This window comes from Cygnus atratus, chromosome 1 (genome assembly GCF_013377495.2).
Source record: "Cygnus atratus isolate AKBS03 ecotype Queensland, Australia chromosome 1, CAtr_DNAZoo_HiC_assembly, whole genome shotgun sequence".
NCBI lineage: Eukaryota > Metazoa > Chordata > Aves > Anseriformes > Anatidae > Cygnus > Cygnus atratus.
Window position 1 is genome coordinate 6577990 of NC_066362.1, and position 20544 is coordinate 6598533.

Genomic DNA, 20544 nt, shown 5'->3' on the forward strand with positions numbered 1-20544 from the left:
ACTGATGTTCAAGCCACGCGAAGAAGTTCCCAAAATGCAGACAGCAGGCAAAAGCTTTCTCTTTTTAATGCTGTGGCACATTTCAAAATTTTGTGAGAACATTGATTGGTTCCCAAATTTGTGTATTTTAAAAAGTATTATGTTTTATTACCTTCCGATCTATTTGTTACCTTTTTATTTTTTTAATGAAAATCTTCAGGAAACTGAAATAGAGAATCAGACTACGATCAGGTATTAAAATCATGGTCTCCTATTTGCTGATTTGAAGCCTTCCCTATGAAGGAATAAAATAACCTTTGCTGGGGGTAGACCAATAGTTTAACATTTAGATGACTTACCATCCTGAATGTGCTTTACAAATAATGTCCATAACTTCTAAGGCAGGATTTCACTTTAATTTATGAAATGCTGCAACAGAAAAACTACGCATTGAAGCTCTCTGGATCCCTGCCATTCAATGAAGAAAAAAACCCATAGTCTTTGCATCTAATTCCCACTCTTTTCAGACTCCTTTTGTGTGTGGGCTTGGAAACTGTGCCTGAGTATGGTTGCCTTTTTTCCCCTTTTTCTAAAACATGTTCTTATCCTTGGTAGTAAGTTTCCTAGAAGCATAGCTTTTCTCATGAGCAGCAGTCAACAGCTTGCCATTTTTTGTATGCTGTTAAGTGTATATGAAATTGTAGCTCAACTTTTATTTAAATATACCATAGGAAAAAACAAACGTTTGCACGTAGCACCCTCTTCTTCAGGGGGAAAATGGTCAGGATTTGGTTCCCACTTGAAGAATAGGTAGTTTGGTGGGACTCTTGCTGTAATCTCTCTCTATTCATAGAATCATAGAATCATTTAGGTTGGAAAAGACCTCTAAGATCATCTGGTCCAACCTTTAAACCCCAACATCTGAAGTGTTACAGCACTTGTGCATTGTGGTGTGCGGGATGAAATGTAGAAGTCAAGGATGCATGCTCAGGATTGTCAGGTGGAATTGCAAGACTAAAAAGACATCGAAGGCAAGAGATGTTAGGTTGAGCAGTTCATTAAAGACAGCGGTAACTCAGTTAAAGATGAAAAAACATCAAGAAAATAAATACATTACAATAAATATTTTAGTAAGTGATGTTATTTTAGATTTTAAATAAATACAGTCTGAAATTTGAAGGCTTACAATTTTGAACACCCCAGAAGTATTTATTCGGAATGAGCAAAGAAAGCAAATTTGTATTTTTTTTTTTTTAAACTTCAGTCACTGGGAACCCATTGTCGATGATGCCGTAATATTCCTTCAGCACACCTGCAGTGGTGTATCTGTTAGTACAGATTGAGGAAACCTCCTGGATCTTTTATCAATCATCAAAACGGGGGCCAGTGACTTACAGGTACAGAGGCTTGCTGTGAGTGAGGAAGCTGGGAGGACCTGTAATTTAAGGAATGTTTCAGTGTGGCTAAGAATCTGAACACAGGTTAACTGCAAGAAACTATTAACAGCTATTAACCCTGGCATCTACAAGTAAGACACAAGGCCAATTAATGATGGGCACTTATTGGACTATTCAGGAACCTACAGAAAAAAAGTAGTTGTCACAGGGTAACTCAGTAATATGACTGTGCAAACAGGATGAAAAAGCCTTAGTAAATGATTTTAGTTGAGGGTGATTATCGAACAAAATTCCTTAAAGATAGTGTAGCAAGGTCTTGGTTAAGGGGGTTTCTTCCTGGGGGATCCAAGCTATGGATTCAAGGCTGGGGAAGGAGCCTTCATTCTCCACACAGGACGTGGCCCGAAACACCAGCCATGCCCTGAGGAAGAACACAAACCCATGTGTAGGGTGAGTTAATTGTGAAGAACAAATACTGTTTTAAATCACACACAAATCCTGCAATAAATTCTAATAAACATCATTTTATAGACCATCACCTATTATGACTGAAAGCCCTTTAGAAGGTCTGATACAGGTTTCTGTGATACCTATTCCCACTCCAGATATTCTCAGATGTTGGGGTCAATTTACCCACATACCTGTGGTATTATCAAACACGGACATACCCATGATTTTATCAAACTGGGATGTGGGTGACTGGGGGCACCAGTCAGACACAGCAGGCACACGCCACTAATCTTTATTTCTTTTCAATAACCCAGCAGAGATGCAGCCAGGCTGGGCTGCAAGCAGCAGCCTCTCACTCCAGAAAACAAACCGCTACATTTACCAGCTGGGTATTGCTTTGACCCAGGAAATATGCCACCAAGGAAAGCAACCCCAAAACTCAGAAGAAACTGGCAATAATAAACGAGCGCCAGAGCTTCCTCGCCTCAAGGGGCAGGCGGGTAGGGGCAACCGTGAGGCGCCGCCGCCTTAGCCCGGCCGCCAACGGGACCTGAACCGGCACCGCTCCCGTTCCCCTGGCTCCTGAGGAAGGAGGAGGAGGAGGAAAAGAAGGAGGAAAAGGAGGAGAAGGAGGAGGAGCGGGTGCCGCCATGCCAGCAGGGAGGAGCCCTGCGCCCGGCCTCACGTCACGGCGGCGGCTGAGGGAGGGCGAGCGGCGGTGACAGCGGCTGAGGCAGAGCCGGCCCCGCCGCCGCCATGGGCAGTGAGTAGCGGGCTGGGGGCAGCCGTGGGGATCCTCCTCGCTGCCCCCCTGAGGGGAGAACATGGCCCGGGGGGGTCCGGGCAGGACGAAGGGGGGCGTCGGTAGCGCCCACCGGCAGGGAGAGGGTGGTCGGAGCTTTTTGGGGTGGGTTTTTATGCCGCCCCCCCCCTCCCCCCCGGCTCGCCATGGGGCGTGAAGCCAGGCTGTGGGATGAGCTGTGAGGGGGGTGAAGGAGAAGCTTGGCCCAGCCGGGAGTGTGAGCATAAATCATGGGATTTCGACCCAAAAAGCTGCCTAACCTCGGTCCGCAGCGTAACGAGTGCGGTTTGGTGGAAGGGGAGCCTCTGGTGGGTTTTGGTGGATATCCAAATGTGTGTGTGGGGGGGGCGCTGGGGATACCGTGCAGGTTTTGGCAGGGAAATTGCCCACCTTTGTACGTTCTGGATTTATTTTTTATTTATTTTTATTTTCCAGAAAAAGAGCTCAAACTGTTGAGCTTTTCTGTGTTTTTAAAGGAGAAGCTGTGAGCGGAGATGGACCAAAAGTTAAAGTAAAATCCCACAAAGTTCTGGTCAGAATAGGTGTTGCAGTGATTTAAGGTTTCTAAAAATATTTGAGTTCTTTTTTTTCTTTTCTCTCACCTACATGCACATGTAAACCACAAGGTACTGATCTCTGTGTAGGTACTGTTTAGCATCCTTTGCTGCTGTGTTTAACAGGCACAGGCCAATATATATATTCCATATATATATGGAATATATTCCATTTATTTTTAAGTTTAATATAGTTTAGTTCACTTCTTGCGATACATGCGGTGTTACTTCTCCCACGAATGATTAGAGGAATAGAGGATGGGCCAAATCTGTGTTAAATAAGGATTCTCTTCCACATTTTTACCCATTTTTCAACAGCTTCAAGAAAAGGAAGTTATTTTTCAAGCTTGAATTAGAGTATGTTTTGATGAAATAATTGCCCTATAAAGTGTTTTCACATTTTATTTTTTCCCTAGAAGATAGATAAAGTCATAAGAAGTCTTATAAATTCATGTAAGTTCATTAAAATATTTCCCTCTTGTTTTTTTTTTCGGTTTGTTTTTCTGGAACAGTTAAATTCTTGGAAGTTATTAAGCCATTCTGTGCAGTTTTACCTGAAATCCAGAAGCCGGAAAGAAAGGTGAGTGCCACATTATGTTTTTACTTTTACTGGTTCATAGATAAGACTGTTGTGCCATTCGAGTACACACTACAGTGCTAACACAGACAGTGGGCCCTAAAGTAGGACAGGTTCTTTGGAGGAGAGGAAATCCATGTTAAGGTGAAAGATTAACACAATGGTAAAATCGTAACTGCCTTCTGATAAGTTGTTCCATTTGGTAATTGTATTAACTCTTTTTTTTAAATGTTTTATCTCTAGATGAACTTTATTACTTTCAGCTCCCTATGACTGGATCTACGTTAATATAACACCAAACCAGAGTTTTCAAGCTCTTTTCCTGTGGATAACACTGTTGGTATTGGCTTTAAGTCCTGGTGACACTTCTAGACTTTGCGTTGGCTAAGGTATTACTTTTAAAAGGCCTGTGCTGGAATTCAGGAACCTCGCATTTAGTACTTCCTTTCCTACAACACAAAACGTTTCCTACTCCAATAACCATTTCCCTTTGATGAAGTGGGAAAGTGATCTGTGATAAAGTTCACATAATTGCTCCCTGTTCACCTACTGGATGTGACACTTTTGTTTGTTTTGAAACCAATAAACCGAGTTCATTTATGTCTGACCTACCTAATCCCATAGCCCTAGAACCCAGTTCTCTGCCTATTTTCTAGATCAAAATTAGTTAATTTCTGCAGATCAGAAGGATCAGAAAGACCTTCCCTGTTTAAAAAAAAAATGTTTTTTAAACTTCTGATACTCAAGCGCTCATATATTGCCTAGGTGACAAAGTTTCTAATTAGAGCAGCAAATTTATGGAATGTTCATGCCAGTGAATATTAGGTAAGAGCTAAACGTTGATTTTTATTTTTAAAAGAAAATACATAGCTGCAAGTATGATGCCAGCACGGAGAATCCTCTTACCCTGATGAGAGATTCCCGAGGGTTAGGACTGGATGAAGAGATGTTGGTTCCAGTCACCATAGCTGAATGTGCTGGATTGGATGGAAAAGATGCGATAAAAACTGCCAGTTATCCCCCTCTGGGACTGATTTTTAAGAAGATTGGGATTTATCCCATCTATTCGCCCTGTCTGTCATTCCTTGCTGATTCCCAGCATCTTTCCCTCTCAGGACAGGTCTCCAAACAACTGATATCAGTCAGACAAAGGCATCTTCAGAACAGGAGTTTCCAGAGCCAGACCTTGTGCTCAGATCAGGATGCAACCGCTTCGAGTAGAAAGTTTGAGTGCTGTGTTTCTGCAGCCGTGAACCTTAGTGCGGTCTTCTCATGCCGGTTTATGGCATATCTTTGATGGGTTGGTTATATCTGCCTATCCCATTTTTTCTAATGAAATAGATGAGAAGAGGAAGCTAAGATAAATCTATAGATGTTGAGGTTTCTGTAAAGCTCAGCAACAGTTGTGATTTTTCTCTTGGCTTCTTTCTCTTACCCTTCTCTTTGCCAGAGAGGAAGAGAGACTTTATTTGTCCGTGTCCTCCATCAGCTGATGAAAGATGCCCAGGGAGGTGCTGAAATTCCTGTCCTTGCTGCTTGGGTCACTTTGTCTCTTTCACTATCTAGGTCACTGTCTAGGCAGTGACTCTCGGTTGCCAGCTTTGTACAGATTTGAAGTGAAAAACGTACTTGGGAACGTCGTTCTTATACTGAAGAGTCGTTTGAGCATTTTACATTATGTTCCTTGCTTGTGTCTAGTCTGTTAAGAGACCTAGGTCACTCTGTATAACTGTAATTCTTTTTTATTTATTGTTTGCTTGTGAACTCTTACGGGCAAACATAATTAGTAATGATTTTAGTGGGTTGGTTAAGGGCAGGACAAGAAATGGAGATAGAAAAAAAAAAAGTCCTCTTCTCTTAGCTTGTATTGATTGTCCAGTGAAGATGAAGTTTTGATTCAGATGTGCTCCCGTTGAACCATTTTTCCATTATTTTTGATGAGGGAAGTGGGCTTTTGCTGTCACTGGGGAGTGTTGCTTTTGTTGTTAGGCCAAGCTGGTTACCAGAAGCAAGTGCTGCTTTTTGTAGTTAGTAGCATTTGTTCGTATTACCCTGATATGCACAGATTTTTTTCGAAGTAGAACACAATGTTCAGAACACCAAGATGATGATGCTCAAGTCCCTTTATTTTCACAGGTTGTAAGTGAGAAAAATGTCAAAGGAATAAAATGTCCAGTTGAATCTGATCAGATGATGAAATGTACTCTTTTTGTGCTTGTTATCATTTGTGGCCGGAATATTTTGGTACCAGTTGGTATTTTGCCGTTCTTGGCATGCAGATTCAGATGCCTTCTTTTTCTTTTTTTTTTTTTTTTCTTTTTGAATCACAGGGACTGTTCCTTGTGAATGAACTGTGATTTGAATGTTGCAGAATTTCTCTAATGCTCATGTTCACCATAGTTAAAGTGAGAGCCTGGGCAGTTACACAGCTTAAGAGACTGATACCCCAGAAGCTAAGTTTGGGCTGCAGAGATAGTTCTGCTCGTTCTTCTTGTTTTAAAACTCTGTACTTAAAAGCTGAAGTATAAAATCCAAACAGCACTTAGTAAAGTGGGTCAGCACTGCATAAGATCTAACACAAGACACTGGATTTATTTGCTGCTGTCACTATTTTTCTTTTTTTAACTTTGTACTGCATGTATTTTTAGCATCTGGCCTCTTTTAGCAGTGAGTCTGTATCAGTAAATACATTAAATTACTGGAAGTATTTTGCTTCAAAGTAAGTGCATGTCTTCACTTACAAAGATATGGATTATTTCCGAGTTTTTGTTTGAGAAGCTGCCCTGCTGCCTCAGCTTGTAGCTTCTTGTTTGTGGGTGCTCAGGGCCTATAAAACTAGGCACTGATCCTTTCTCTTGTTACTTCTCTACAGGCAGATTCAGTGGTTGGAGGCAGAAATCTCTTACTCCTGCTGTGTCTGTCTCGTATGTTAGTTCATGTCTCGTTTTAGTAGCTGCTGTGCTCTTGTCTGCAGAGAACACGCTTCTCCCAGGGTTTACAGTCCGTGGAGGAGAGGTGGGAATTTGAACATAACGCTGAATCTTAGCTCTCTCTTGGTCTCTGCAAATGCATTCTTTCTCTCTCAGGCTTTGAGAAAAACTCTGGTTCAAATGTAAACCTTGTGATTCTTCTCTTCTTGCTCATGGCAGTAGTTACAGTATTCTGCCTCAAAGTTGTGGCCCTGAGAGTGTCCTCAATACGTTAGTGACTGATGATCATTAATCTGACAGTCTTTTAAAAATTATACCTAATCTGCATGGACAGAAATACTTCAGAGGGAAAAAAGATCCTTGAAAATCGCGTTGTAGTCTGTGTCTGTGATTGCAATGGTTAATTTAAGCTTCCTGTGGCACCTTTTGACGAACTGCCTTCTGAATGGTTTGAATTCCTGTCCGAAACTAATGGTTCTTCTGGTTTTTAGTCACTTAACTTTCAGCTTTACAAAACTGTACCTCCAATCTGTTGAAGCCTAGAGATAAAATCACTGCAGATAAGTTTTTTTGCATTAATCTTTCATGTTTGTTCTGGTATGTTCATGTTTTTAGCCGTGCTGTTGCTTTTCTGTAAATACCCCCTGTATTAGGATCCTATATATAAAACATGTTCTACTCACCAAATACCAGGCACGCTGTCTGCCAGATCCCATGTAAGCTTTCTTTGACTACCCAGAAGCCCATGACTGTCTCTAAAAACTCTGAAATCATATTAAAAATAATTTCTGATGAGAAATGACGCCATCTGGCTCAACGTCTTCACATCTAATTCTGAATGATGACCAGCACTAAGGTGGTAGTGGAGTGAAAATTCTTAACTACAACGAGCACAATAATCTCTGTCTCCTATCTGTTCTTCAGATCCAGTTCAGAGAGAAGGTGCTATGGACAGCTATTACACTCTTCATTTTCTTAGTATGCTGCCAGGTAGGTGTTGATACTTTCTGCGTTTCAGAAAGGAGATATTCTGTATGTAGAATGCTAAAACTGAGACTTTCTCTGTTCATGTTGACCTGTCAGCTTCAGTTATGTATTCTTGTGGTTAAGGATTTCAAGTTCATTTAAATGAATAAGACTATTCCACTGTTATTCATGGATATATTTTTAGACGTTAATGCTTTCTATTTAATCTGAAATATTTTTTTTTAATGTGAAATATCCTGTGAAATGGTGATACTGGCTGCAGGGTAAACAGCAGAGCTAATTATTCATTGAGTAACCTAAGCAGCAAGTTTATGCATTCTTTACTGCCTGTTCATAGCTAAATTTAAATTTTAGCAGTAACAAGTTTGAAAATGAGCTAGAAGTGACTGCTTTTACCTGATTCCTCTTGAGCAAGCTAATGAGTTGTAAAGATTGCGGGGAAATGTTTTTCTGAGGTGTTGAAGTTGACATTTAGAACTTGAGTTTTTGAATATATTGTTGAAGATATTAGCTAACCTCCCTCCCCCAGGGTCTTTGTAAACATTTACATGATCCTTGATATTTATAAATGCAGGAATTCTTAGAAACCTGCACGAGGGTTATGAATGGATAGCTTTGTTTTTTAAAGAATACATATTGCAGAAAATCCACGCGTTACTTGATTTATTTGATTTTTTTAGAACTGTTAGGCCTCTTAGATCATTAGGATGAACCAGACATCTTCAGGCCTAGGCTTTTTAGGTTATATTTTATTTATTTATTAACTTGAACTTCTATCCCAGTCAGGCTCTGTGGTAGCAGTTTATAACTTGGATATTTACAACACTGAAGGACTGCTGAAAGGCTAAACCCCAGCTCGCATACCTGTCTACTTTTTGGGTGGACGAGGCAGGAAGGATACTAGAGATAGAAGAACATGTAGTTTATCTGTGCTTTCTAGCTGCTAAATAGATGCATAATTAAGATGTTTTCTGTAAACTTGGCTAACTTTGACATTTTCATATAGGATATTTTAAAAACATATTCCCAGCTGTAGAATTTGAATATTTAAATTTGATGGAGGAAGATATTTATGTTGTAATTTATGCTTGATCTTTAATTTGTACTGAAAATAAGTTTTGTTTAGGGCTGTTTAAAAATAATAACAAAAAACAACAACAACCCTCCTTTCTTCTGTATTCTCAAAGAAGTTTGGCTACAGTTTGTTCCATTGTTCTTGCTGAAATAAGAAATGGAATATCGCAGGGTTTTTTTCCCCCTTTTTTTTTCCCCTCCATTCTGTTAATATTTTGTGGTATCTAACCTATTTATCTTATATTTTTTTCCCTCTCCCCCCTCCACCTGGGCTGTAGTACTCCATAGTTGCCTAAAACAGCCATTTACATCTTCAGCTTCAGTAATCTAGCTTATGTGCACTGACTCTTTTTTTCTAGGGAGTTCTGTTTTTTTCCTGCAGAAGGGGTCTTAGGTTCCATAGCATAGTCCTCTGAGTCATACCCCAGTTAGAGGATTAAAATAGATGGTCTCGGTATCTCTGTTATTGTACATTCTGGTTTAATTAAAAAAAAAAAAAATGTTATACTAAAGAGTGTAACAGTTGAATCATTACAAGTTCAGATTCTTGGGTTAATGGAAGCTTTCTTTGTATATGTGTTTAACGCTGCTGTGTGCTCCGACAGATACCTTTGTTTGGAATCATGTCATCAGATTCTGCAGATCCTTTCTATTGGATGCGAGTCATTCTTGCGTCAAACAGGGGTTAGTAGATTATTTCTTTTCTCTGTTTTTTATCGGTATAAAACAGACTGGGGAAGAAAATGGGTGGCTGTTAAATTTCGTAGAACCCAGGTGTCGTGTGGAAACACTTTGTAAGGTTCTTAACACAGAATAACTGACTGATACCCGAGACATACTTCATTGTAGGAATGGGGTCCCCTCTGATGTGTAAATGAGATTCATCTTGACTCTCAGCTTTTGGGATGATTCTGTTTCCAAGTCTTTTCCTGATAAATGTATGGGACATCAAGTCCTTTCCCCTGCCAGTTAAGAAAGAAAATACCTTCTGTGTGCAAAGCAGTTATGCCTCGCAATGCCTTGAGTCATTATGGGTGATTTGATAGATTGGAAAGCTAAGGGAAGAGATGATTAGGCTTGTAGTTCAGGAAACGCAAAGTAATTTATTGTAGAATAGACAAACGAAGCCCAAACAAATACATAAAAGATTTAAACTAATGCTAGAAGTCTAAAACTTAGGACCTGGCAAGCGTGACTACAAATGAGGTCACTACCCAAACAGAATGGTAACTGGCCAAGAAAAGACTGGAGAGACTGTGAAGGCAACAAAAAACAGGAGAGGGAAAGTTAATTTACACCTAAGTCAACTGACTAGATGTCACTGGAGGATGTGAGGTAAAAGGCTAAAGTTTTTGACATCCTAATTTTCCCAAATCGTTATTAAAATCTTGATCTCTGGTAGAGGAGTTCGTAAGGTGTGGAGAGGCACTTTTAGCGTAAAAGCGAAGGGGCAGCCCATGGTATTTTTAAGCAGCATGTTACAATTAGTGGCAGAAGTTGCCAGAAGCAGTTTCTGAACGAATTCCTAATATATGTATGGGAAAAGGAAAATACAGCTTGATACATCCCCCAGAGAAGGGACCCTTTACAGAGGTGGAGTTTGAGAAAACATGAGTTTCTAGTCTGATCAGCTATGAATACACCATTTCTAGTTCTTTTGACCTTCCTCAAGACCTTACAGACCGTGCATCCCCTGTCACTGATTCATATTGAGACTTTGCAAGTCTAAATACTCTTTTTATTAATAATTTTCTGGTAATTTTATGATGGAACACTACTGTGCTAAAAGTGAGAGCAGAATGGCACTTAAATGTAAAGAACACTGAAAAACTGTGAGCTGATTCTCCTTTTAATCTCTCTGGTGGATATTGTGACAATGTCAGAAAAAAATGTGCATTATTTGTATCCCTTGAGCGTTCATGTAAACGACAGTTAAGAAGTAATTTGGTCTGGCTTAATTCAATATTAAACTTGTAAAACGTGTCCTTACCCAAACTTTTTTTTTCTTCTTAGTTTTAAGGTTCTAGTTTGAGAAACGTGGGAAGATTCAGCCCTTGGTAGTTTGTTTCTTAATTTTCATCCAGGTTTTCAGCTTTTTTTTTTTTTTTTTTTAATAAACCTTCAGCATTTTCATACTGGAGAAGATTTTCTGGTATGAACTGGAGGTTACGTTAAATTTCAAAAATGATCTCTTTGTAATACTCTTGCTCTAAAAAGGTGATGTGGAAGACGTTTCTTGTATAGTCAAGAGAGTATATTTTACAGGCAAAAGGTGGGTTATTTTTCTGAGTTTAATTGCTTTGAGTATCTTCAGTTCTGTTCCCATACCACAAAGTAATATAATTCAAGCAGATATCAGTAGTTAAACAAGACCTTGCTGAGAATATATCTGAATTAAAGTACGTGGTGGTAGGTCAGTTATTGCGTGTGGCACTGAGGGTGAAAGCAATGTTACAATGCCTCGGTTTTTATTACACCAAATGAAGTGACTGGGGGGAAAACAGAGAGATTTTCTGGAACATAAACCTATATGCTGCAGAATTAGTCTCTTACAAAGTTATATTTTCCTGTTTGAGTTGTCTGGAGTTGAACATTGATACCTTGCACCAGTAGGTGAGGTGGCAGCGTGGAACATCTTAATGATGTGTTTGTTCTGTTAAGAACTGGTTTAATCCTAAACTTCTGTGCTCTTAACTAGAGGTAGTGATTCGGAGAGTGCTGTTGGCGGGCTCTGTGGGTCTGCATCATCTTTCTTGTGGTTTTCCCAATTAAACTTCTGTAAAATGTAACAGCTGAAGCAGTGACTGAATAAACAACCAAGGAGAAGATGGTTTCTGGTGAAAGGTTCCTTGATACGACATGCCAAAAAGCTCGCTCGTAACCTGCTAAGCTTCAGTGTGTGTTGACCTGTAGCATTGACATGGTTTCACAAAGATATTTAAGGTGAAAAGCTACATAGGTTTGTCATGCTGCCTTCAAGCTTACAAATTTTTAACACAGCACACTTCTGTGAGGAGATGATGGTCTTTGTTTTGATTATGCCTGTACTGGAATATCCATTTGAAGGGTTATGAAAAATGTTCCCTGTAGGTCAGAAGTTTTTCAACAGGCCTAATATCCTCAGTGTATAATCCTTTAGGAGAGATGCTTGAATCGCAATTTTATTGGTTTTTCTTCCTGGTCAGGTACGTTGATGGAATTGGGTATCTCCCCCATCGTGACATCTGGTTTGATCATGCAGCTGTTAGCTGGAGCAAAGATCATCGAAGTTGGTGATACGCCAAAAGACAGAGCCTTGTTCAATGGGGCTCAGAAATGTAAGTGCTGCTCTGATTAAAATTAATGAACGTCTTTTTATTCTTGGGAAAGCAGTCTGCATAAATGACACTAGATGTGAAATTTCTTCGATAGGTGAATCCAGGAGATTTTTTTAAAGGATTTGCTTTCTTTCCTGTTCTAGTATTTGGGATGATTATTACCATCGGGCAAGCCATTGTCTATGTTATGACTGGGATGTATGGAGATCCTGCTGAAATGGGTGCTGGGATTTGTCTTCTTATTATAATTCAGGTTTGTAATGAGCTATTTTGTGTGTAACTTAAACTGGTTAGATGCGGTATGGCTGGAAGGAAAAATCTTTGTCTGCTGCCTTTTATTTATTAATACTAGGAAGCACCATCCTTCATATCTGCTGTCTGTATATGAGAAATTCCTACATCTTCCATAAAGGAGGAGAAAGTCAGGATAATTAATATCACAAATGTTTCAGATAAGGAGTGGCTGCTTGATTCCAAATGTAGAAATTAGTAGACTTTGAAAGCAGCAGCTGCTGTTCAGTACCACAGAGGACTTCTCACTTAAGAGTAAAGATTGGACTTTCAGGCGTTATCCTTTAAAGCAAATCAGTAGATTCTCAGACTTAAACACTTCATTGGAAAAAAAGTGCTTTTTGAGTAGTCCGTTTGCTTGCGTCAGTGTTGAAAAGTCACAGAGATTATTGCCAGGTGAGATGTGCAGGTGTGTACGTGAGAGGGCAGAAATACTGCATGAATGGTATTTAGGTTAAAAAAACCTTAAAGATCACTTTCCAGCATGATGAAAATAACCGAAGGAGGTAATTACTCTGTAATTCCTAACTTGATTCATTCTTGTTTCTGCTCAGTTTTGTTTCTTTTCCCACAGCTGTTTGTTGCTGGCTTGATTGTGCTGCTGTTAGACGAGTTGCTACAGAAAGGTTACGGGTTGGGGTCCGGTATTTCCCTATTTATTGCTACCAATATCTGTGAAACCATTGTCTGGAAGGCTTTTAGTCCCACTACCATCAACACCGGCAGAGGTATGGGTGCTATTACAACAAGTTATAACGTGTTTCAGTGGATTTATACTATACATATGCTTTATCAGCTGTAGCTTCTAAAATAAATTGTCAAACATTGACGATGAGAATGTTGTCTGACTTCCAAGAAGATAAATTAATTACCTGCGAGTTTTCTTTTGCTGATTTGAATCTCAGTAGTTAAGATAGGAGCTATAGCCCCTTGACTGAAGATTTTAGATTTCCAGATTGAAATAGCCTTGGTTTAGCGTAACTTGTTTTGAAGAAATAGAAGAGAGATTAGATTCTGTATGTTCAGGGGAGTTGGTTTTGATCCAACTGTTGTTTGTGGCTATAGGTTACTGTCACAGTTATTGCCTCCAAATTACTTAAAGCTTGTTTGAGTCTTCAGAGACTGCCATCTGTTTGTTCCTCAGCCAATATCTGGTTGTCCGGAGACTCTGGAAATACCAAGTCAAGATACATCCTGTGTTTGCATCAGGAAGTTAATTAGATTAATGAAATCTAGTTAATTATCTTAAATTCTGAGCCAGGATTTAGTTAGCTCTCATTTTCACCAGACTTCCAGTATTTCTCTCTGCTGTGGTTTATTACTGCTTTTCTAAAGCTATTTTTTCTCCTCTTTTATTATTTCTTCCTTCCAATCCTCCTCCTACCCCCAGGAAAGAAAGAAAAAGAAAAAAAAAGATTCTTTTGTGTGAGACCTTTTTTTCTTTTTCTTAACCAACAATGATCTTGATTATTCTCCCTTCTGTGAATTAGAACACTGTATTGTGATATGTTTCTTGTAAGAGGATTTATGTCCTATTGAATCTGATTTTAGACATGTCACTTTTTAAATTTCCTGAAGAAAGCTGTGGAGATTTTTTAAAATCTGTTTCAAATGTACCATTTAAAACTTCTTTTCTTTTTTTGCTTTTTGTAGGAACAGAGTTTGAGGGTGCTGTGATTGCCTTGTTTCATCTTCTGGCTACGCGAACCGACAAAGTCCGTGCTTTGCGGGAGGCTTTTTACCGACAGAATTTGCCCAATCTCATGAATCTGATTGCTACAGTATTTGTGTTTGCTGTTGTCATATATTTTCAGGTGAAATGAGAAATTTCTCATAGTAGCTCTGTGAAACTGCATAGGTAGAAGTGCTTGGACTTCAGAGAGTGCAATCGCTGGGGGAAAAAAAAAATTGCAAAACTACAATAGCTGAATTATCTCAGCTTTGAGTAAGGAATTCTTTTATTTGAATAGTGTTACTTCAGTACTGTACCGTGCCTCTGTGACAGTACAGCTGTTAAACTTTATAGCCACACATACCCGTATGCAGTGATGTGATTTCACATTCTGTTAGATACCACACGGGCTGTTAGAGTATTTGTACTAAAAATGGGTTCTGGAACTGCAGTGGTTGTATCACACAACAAATGTCCTTGATATTCGTAGTTGAGTTAAAAAATAACACCTTTGGCCACAGCTAGAGAACCTTGCTTCTTTGGGGCATGCATGATACAGATTTGTTCAGGAAATGGCTGTGTAGTTAATAGATTCTGTCGTGTTCCCCCCTGCGCTCCCACTTCCCCAGATTTTCTTGAAATACTTAGCTGTTTATTTTTAAATTTGAGTATTTGCTAAAATGGGTACTAAAATAGACCCATATATATTTATTTATTTTTTTGGTTTTGTTTTGTTTTCTGGGTGTGTCCAAAACGTGATTTTTTTCAAGCTGTTGTGAGTGAGCGCTGGCAAAAAAACCACTTGAATTCTGTGGTTTTCAAATTCATGTGGCTTTTTTGGGCCTACTGAGATAGGAGCCCACCCCAGAAAGGCTGGACTTGCAAATGTAAGTCTCCTGATGCTCACCAGTTAAGTTAAAAGCCATTAAAGGGTTTTATCAAACCATATTCTATAAAGTAAGTGTATTTTAGAGGAATGTTACTTAGCATTGGAGAGAGAATGTTTATATAAAAAGAATGTAACGCGACCAGGCGGTAACACTTACAAATCCCTAAAATCTGTAGCACAGGCTGCAGCAGAAAGCCTTTGGGCTTTGCTGTCCGCGAGTTTGCACTCCTTGTTTATCTAGCAGATATCTTCAGGGATAGCTTTTAGGCACACTAGGAATGATTTCTATCTTAGAAATAAACTTAATGCGTTTGTGTTCTTTCTTGTAGGGATTTCGTGTTGATTTACCGATCAAGTCTGCACGGTATCGCGGACAGTACAGCAGCTATCCTATCAAGCTCTTTTATACCTCCAACATTCCCATCATTCTGCAGTCTGCCTTAGTGTCGAACCTCTATGTTATTTCCCAGATGTTGTCTGTTCGTTTTAGTGGCAACTTCTTGGTGAACTTATTAGGACAGTGGGCAGTAAGTATTTTATCACTTAAAAAAAAAAAATAAAAATTATATATAAATACATATCTCTAGTACTTTATGGTGAGACTTGGGTATTTAACCAGCAGAAAACTGGAATGCTTATTTCCTAACATTTGTAGGGAAAAGCTGTTTTAAACCTTGAAGAGGAATTCCTCTGTAAACACAGGATAGGAAGGTGAGGTCTGTGACAACTAACTGTTTCTTTTCTTCCCCTCTCACAGGATGTCAGTGGTGGTGGCCCTGCTCGTTCTTACCCTGTTGGTGGCCTGTGCTACTACTTGTCCCCTCCAGAATCCATGGGTGCAATATTTGAGGATCCCGTCCATGTCATAGTTTATATAATTTTTATGTTGGGATCCTGTGCGTTCTTCTCGAAGACTTGGATTGAGGTGTCTGGTTCCTCAGCGAAAGACGTAGGTGTTCTGCTAAACGTGCCTAATGATTGTATTTTCAAACACTGCCTCTAATTTAGAACCGACTAGTTCCTGACTGATCGGTTATTGCTCTGACTAAACACCAGATGACTGTGAAACACTGCGGCAGTTTCATAAAGCCATGTTTCCGCAGGTTGCCAAGCAACTCAAAGAACAGCAAATGGTGATGAGAGGCCACAGGGACACTTCAATGGTTCACGAGCTTAACAGGTGAGGAAGTGCTGACCTCCAGCTGTGCTGCTCTGCTGGGTGGGGAAGAGTGCTGGGAAGGTGTCAACTAGAGCAGATACGCTCGGAAAAATCAGGGATTGTTTCCAGTACAAATGTCAAGATCCTTCCCATTCAGCTGTCTTCTGTCCCGGTAATGCAAAAGATTTATATAGCAGTGGGTGAGAGACTAACCTGTAGAATATTTGTGTAAGCAGAGTAAGGAGGGAATTTGGGTTGAATCTCTAATGTGTTTTTAAAAGGAAGAAACCTTGATTTTCCCAGGTGTTTAATTTACCATTTCTGAACTAAGATGACGCTACAGAAGTGGTACTTGATGCAGTACGCAAAGCGTGCAGGTGTGGATTGCACGGCAGGTTTGTCCCTGCGTATTTAAGTCATTGGTTTCAGTCCTGTGGAGGTTACATAGTATGCATATAACGAAAACAAAAGTTACCCTGTTAACTAAAAAGCTTTGCCAGTGATCAATTATTTATGCAGCTTTCCTAGCAGTGAATATTTATTTTAGTTTCTACATTGTGCAAATACGATTTAGAAGATCGTAAGATGTAACAGAGTTGCAACTGAAGTGCTAAACTCACCTCTAAATATTCGAGTTGGTTGTTTTAGTAGTAGATGTATTGCTAGAACCCTTGCAGGAAAACGTGTCAAGACGAATACTTTCTTTTGTTACAGGTACATCCCGACAGCAGCTGCATTTGGTGGGTTGTGCATCGGCGCCCTTTCGGTTTTAGCTGACTTCCTAGGAGCCATTGGGTCGGGCACTGGCATTCTGCTTGCAGTCACCATTATTTATCAGTATTTTGAAATATTTGTAAAAGAGCAAGCAGAAGTTGGAGGAGTAGGCGCGTTATTTTTCTAGATGTCCAAATATTTCATGGTTTTGTGTGAAAGGGAAAGTATTTTGACAACATGCGTCACTTAGTCCAATAATGCTCTTTTCTTTTTACTTGTTTTGAAGTGCTCCGTGTCCCGTTAATGTAACGGGCATCGAGCCATGCCTGTGTGCAGCATCAGTACCAGCTGCCTTAAGAATAAAGTTTACATTATCTCGTTTAAGTATATCTAGTGTTGCCTGTAATGCTGGAAACCAATTCATCTACCTTGCTGTTGAAACACTACAGTGAGATGGTAAAATGTATCAGTTCGATGTTGGTAAACATTTTTGCACAGTATTAAAATGTTAAATTTATTTCCCAGTCCTTAATAGGAAAAAAAGAAATGTCCATTCAGATTGCCACGTGTCAGTATTCTTAATGGAATTGATTTGTAGCCTGTATTTTACATTAATTTTTATACTTTTTTAACTTGCATTTCCCCATCACTGAACTCAGCACTCCTTATTCCTTTGCGGTGCCTCCACCCAGGCACCTTTCCTTTAGCTCTAAGGGTGGACGAGCAAACGTTTTTACCAGAGACTGATACTCATCTCACCTGTGCACTGGTTTGGTGGCGGATTTGCTGCATCACGAGGACTGGGGCACTGCTTTCTTGCCCTGGGTTTCCTGTGAGACAGCGTGTGATAGCTGCTGTCACGCTGGCAAGTCAGCCCGGTAGTTTTGTTTGAAACATGTACTTGTGAAAACTGTGCCACTGAAACTTCATGTCCACTTTGCTTTCGTGAGTCTGAAGAGCAAGGCCTGGTTCCTAAAGCAGTGTTCATAGAAGGGAAAGGGGGGGAACGTGGAGTTCCTGCTGAAAATCTATTTATGTTGTCGCACTTTACAGCGGCAATGTAACAAGTGTAAACGTTAGACAATAAACTTATTTAATTAAGCTCTCTCCTGTCTCTTTTCTGTGCAAGATACATAATTCATATGCAGTTCTCAGTAATTTCCAACAGGCTTTGTTAGCGAGGTAGGTCTGTAAGGCCTCTTTCTTTTTTTTTTTTCCTGTTTACCCTTTCTCTTTCTAGAATATAATTAAGGCTGCTGGAAAAAAAAATAAATCTCAACTTTCCTCCTCTTAAAATCATTGAGGTTTTCTGCTCACCTGGAACTGCTAGCTTTCTCCCTTTGATTTTCTATTTTGATTTCTTTTGTCTTTCACACTTGAAAGTAACTTTGTGGTGTTGTTTGGGAAGGTAGAACCTTAAGGAAGGTTTCTACTTCATTTCTAAGTTAGGAAAGTCTTCCTTGTTTCTGCGTGCTCATCCATTTCGGAGGCAAGACTGATACTACTGTATGCTTATGACGACTTTTAGATCCTAACCTTTAAGTTGTGGTGGTGGTTTAGATAATTAGAAGCAGGTGACTGTGCACTGAAGAGGTTGTGTTTTTGCGCAGAAGATTTACCTAGAAGTGATTAGATTGAAATAAATTGTCACGTCCTTATGCAGATACACAAGGCAATTGGAGAACACATAGCCTAGCAGATCTCAGGGTGTGTAAGGAAGCCCAAACGTTAAGCAGGATTACTTACCAGGGCCATACACTGTTTTAGTTTGCACCAGTTGATATTTTGTTACTGTCATCAGAGTCTGTATTTTCTTAGATTAAACAGTGCCTGGATCAAATTAACCAATTTTCTCTTTCCACATAGTTTGGTTAGGGCTGGAAGAAGGAATCTGATCTTCAGGTCTAAATCATAGAAGTGCCCTGAACTGCACTTTCAAACGCCGTAGCTGGAGTGTGCACGGTGTGTCCTTGTGCAGCTGTTGCTGCTCCTAGTGCAGAAAATTACCTATGGTTGTTTAAATGGTGCTGCTTGTGCATGTGGACAATAGCACGATGCGCTCTTCCTCATTTTTAACAGGTGTTCCTACCCCACCAGCTACAGTTCCTAAAGCATCTTTCTTCCACTGAAATATAAACATAGTGTTGAACATGAAATGAAACAAGGTGTTTTGAAAATTAAACAGTATTTTTATTATGATTATTCTCTAAAGGCTTGATAGATTAAACAGTTAGGAGAAATACTTTTTGTCAGTTACATAATTCCAGGTAAAAATATCAGAATTATTCCAACAAAGTGTTTTTTTATTCTGCATGTAAAGTAAAGGACCTTTATAACAAGAAGAGTTACATTCTAAGCCATCTAGACTGGACAATTTTCAACTACATTTGTCATTGTGAAATTTTAGAACTTCATGAAAGGAACTTGGAGCGGTTTCTCTGTTGCACGCTTCAGGGCCAGTGCATAAGTATAAACCCTGGCATCCACTGCAATATGCTCTTCTGCTACTAGCTCTGGGAGAGGGAAAAAAAATTAGATGCTGTTAAGACTTCCCATAAATTTCCAAGTTCATTACTAAAATGAAGATGTACTTAGGCAGATGATAGGACAAGGGGGAATGGCTTTAAACTAAAAGAAGAGAGGTTTAGATTAGCTATAAGGAGGAAATTCTTCACTCTGAGGGCGGTGAGGCCCTGGCCCAGGCTGCCCAGAGGAGCTGTGGCTGCCCCATCCCTGGCAGTGCCCAAGGCCAGGCTGGATGGGGCTTTGGGCAGCCTGGGCTGGTGGGAGGTGTCCCTGCCCATGGCAGGGGGTGGCACTGGGGGGGCTTTGAGGTCCCTTCAGACCCAAACCGTTCTGGGATTCTAAGTATAGCGTTCTAGAATTAAATTCTTCAGGCTAATGCCTAAGACTTTCAGTAAGTCTGTCATATGGCCATGTCTTCTGCAGCTTTTTTTTTAAGATACAGAACTGTAGGAGGAGAAATGTCAGGAAGAGTTATGAGAAGAGGTACTACGGGTTTCTTGAAGCTCATATGAGTGCTTTTAATGTGTCAGAAAGCTCTTACCATCAATTCTTTGCAGTAAGTCAATCTTTGGAAGTGAAATAACTTCCACATATTCTAGGAGAGAAGAAGAAAATATTAAACACCTCTAAATCAATGGACAGTAGAGGAAGTCTGTCTCAGTGTTGTATTTCTTAAAGCTTACAGAAGGAAACAAACTGGCTTAATGCTCATCACCATCTAGGAGTTGTGAACTTTAATGTATCATAAAAAGGCTCATTATATAAGGGAAGACAGTGACTGGGGCCATTAAAAAACAACACATTTGGCAGAATAAAAGTGGGGAAAAAGGCGGAAGCTATGGAGGGTGAGAACCCCTTGAAAGGAGACTCCCCCTTCTGAGAAAGGAAAAATATCATATTGTTGAAGTGGACTCCTGTCTGGCTTAACTGGTACAGTAAGGGATTTTAGATGCATTCAAAGAGCAAAAAAGCACGCTACGTAAAGAATTAAGTTTTGCTAGTGGTGAATTTGTATTGGTTTATAGCTGCGCAGTGTGTCTGAATTAGTTGCATTTGGGGGGGTGCTTGAAGTAATTACAGCTGTTGTGGATTCACTAATTTCTATTTCTTTAGATACCAGTGCAATGCTTGAATGTAACTGATGTGATAATACCTCACAGGAATTTTCTTGTCTAGGCTAGAGTCAATCTCAGGTATGTTTGATTAGGGTCAGGAGATTAACCAAG

At 39.7% G+C, this 20544-nt stretch overlaps 1 protein-coding gene and 1 long non-coding RNA gene across 2 annotated transcripts; one reads left to right on the forward strand and one right to left on the reverse strand.

Annotated features, from left to right (window-relative positions):
• The first annotated feature begins 2444 nt into the window (after positions 1 to 2444).
• Positions 2445 to 17894, forward strand: SEC61A2 (SEC61 translocon subunit alpha 2). Its single transcript, XM_035549510.2, has 12 exons — positions 2445 to 2589; positions 3695 to 3762; positions 7614 to 7679; positions 9356 to 9434; positions 11936 to 12067; positions 12211 to 12320; positions 12933 to 13086; positions 14012 to 14172; positions 15249 to 15446; positions 15677 to 15868; positions 16023 to 16099; positions 16793 to 17894. The coding sequence occupies exons 1-12, from the start codon at positions 2583 to 2585 to the stop codon at positions 16977 to 16979; spliced, it is 1431 nt and encodes a 476-aa protein (XP_035405403.1). The 5' UTR covers positions 2445 to 2582; the 3' UTR covers positions 16980 to 17894.
• Positions 17895 to 18960: 1066 nt separating this feature from the next.
• Positions 18961 to 20077, reverse strand: LOC126913146 (uncharacterized). The gene is made up of 2 exons (XR_007707731.1): positions 19860 to 20077; positions 18961 to 19305 (listed from the first exon to the last, which is right to left on the reverse strand). It is a non-coding gene; the product is annotated as an uncharacterized LOC126913146 (long non-coding RNA).
• Between the last annotated feature and the right edge of the window lie 467 nt (positions 20078 to 20544).

Bases quoted from the DNA above. Each gene is read 5' to 3' on its own strand.
- SEC61A2 (XM_035549510.2), top strand. The intron at 14,173-15,248 runs GTGAAATGAGAA...TCTTTCTTGTAG, and splicing joins CTGTTGTCATATATTTTCAG to GGATTTCGTGTTGATTTACC. The intron at 15,869-16,022 runs GTAGGTGTTCTG...ATGTTTCCGCAG, and splicing joins CTGGTTCCTCAGCGAAAGAC to GTTGCCAAGCAACTCAAAGA.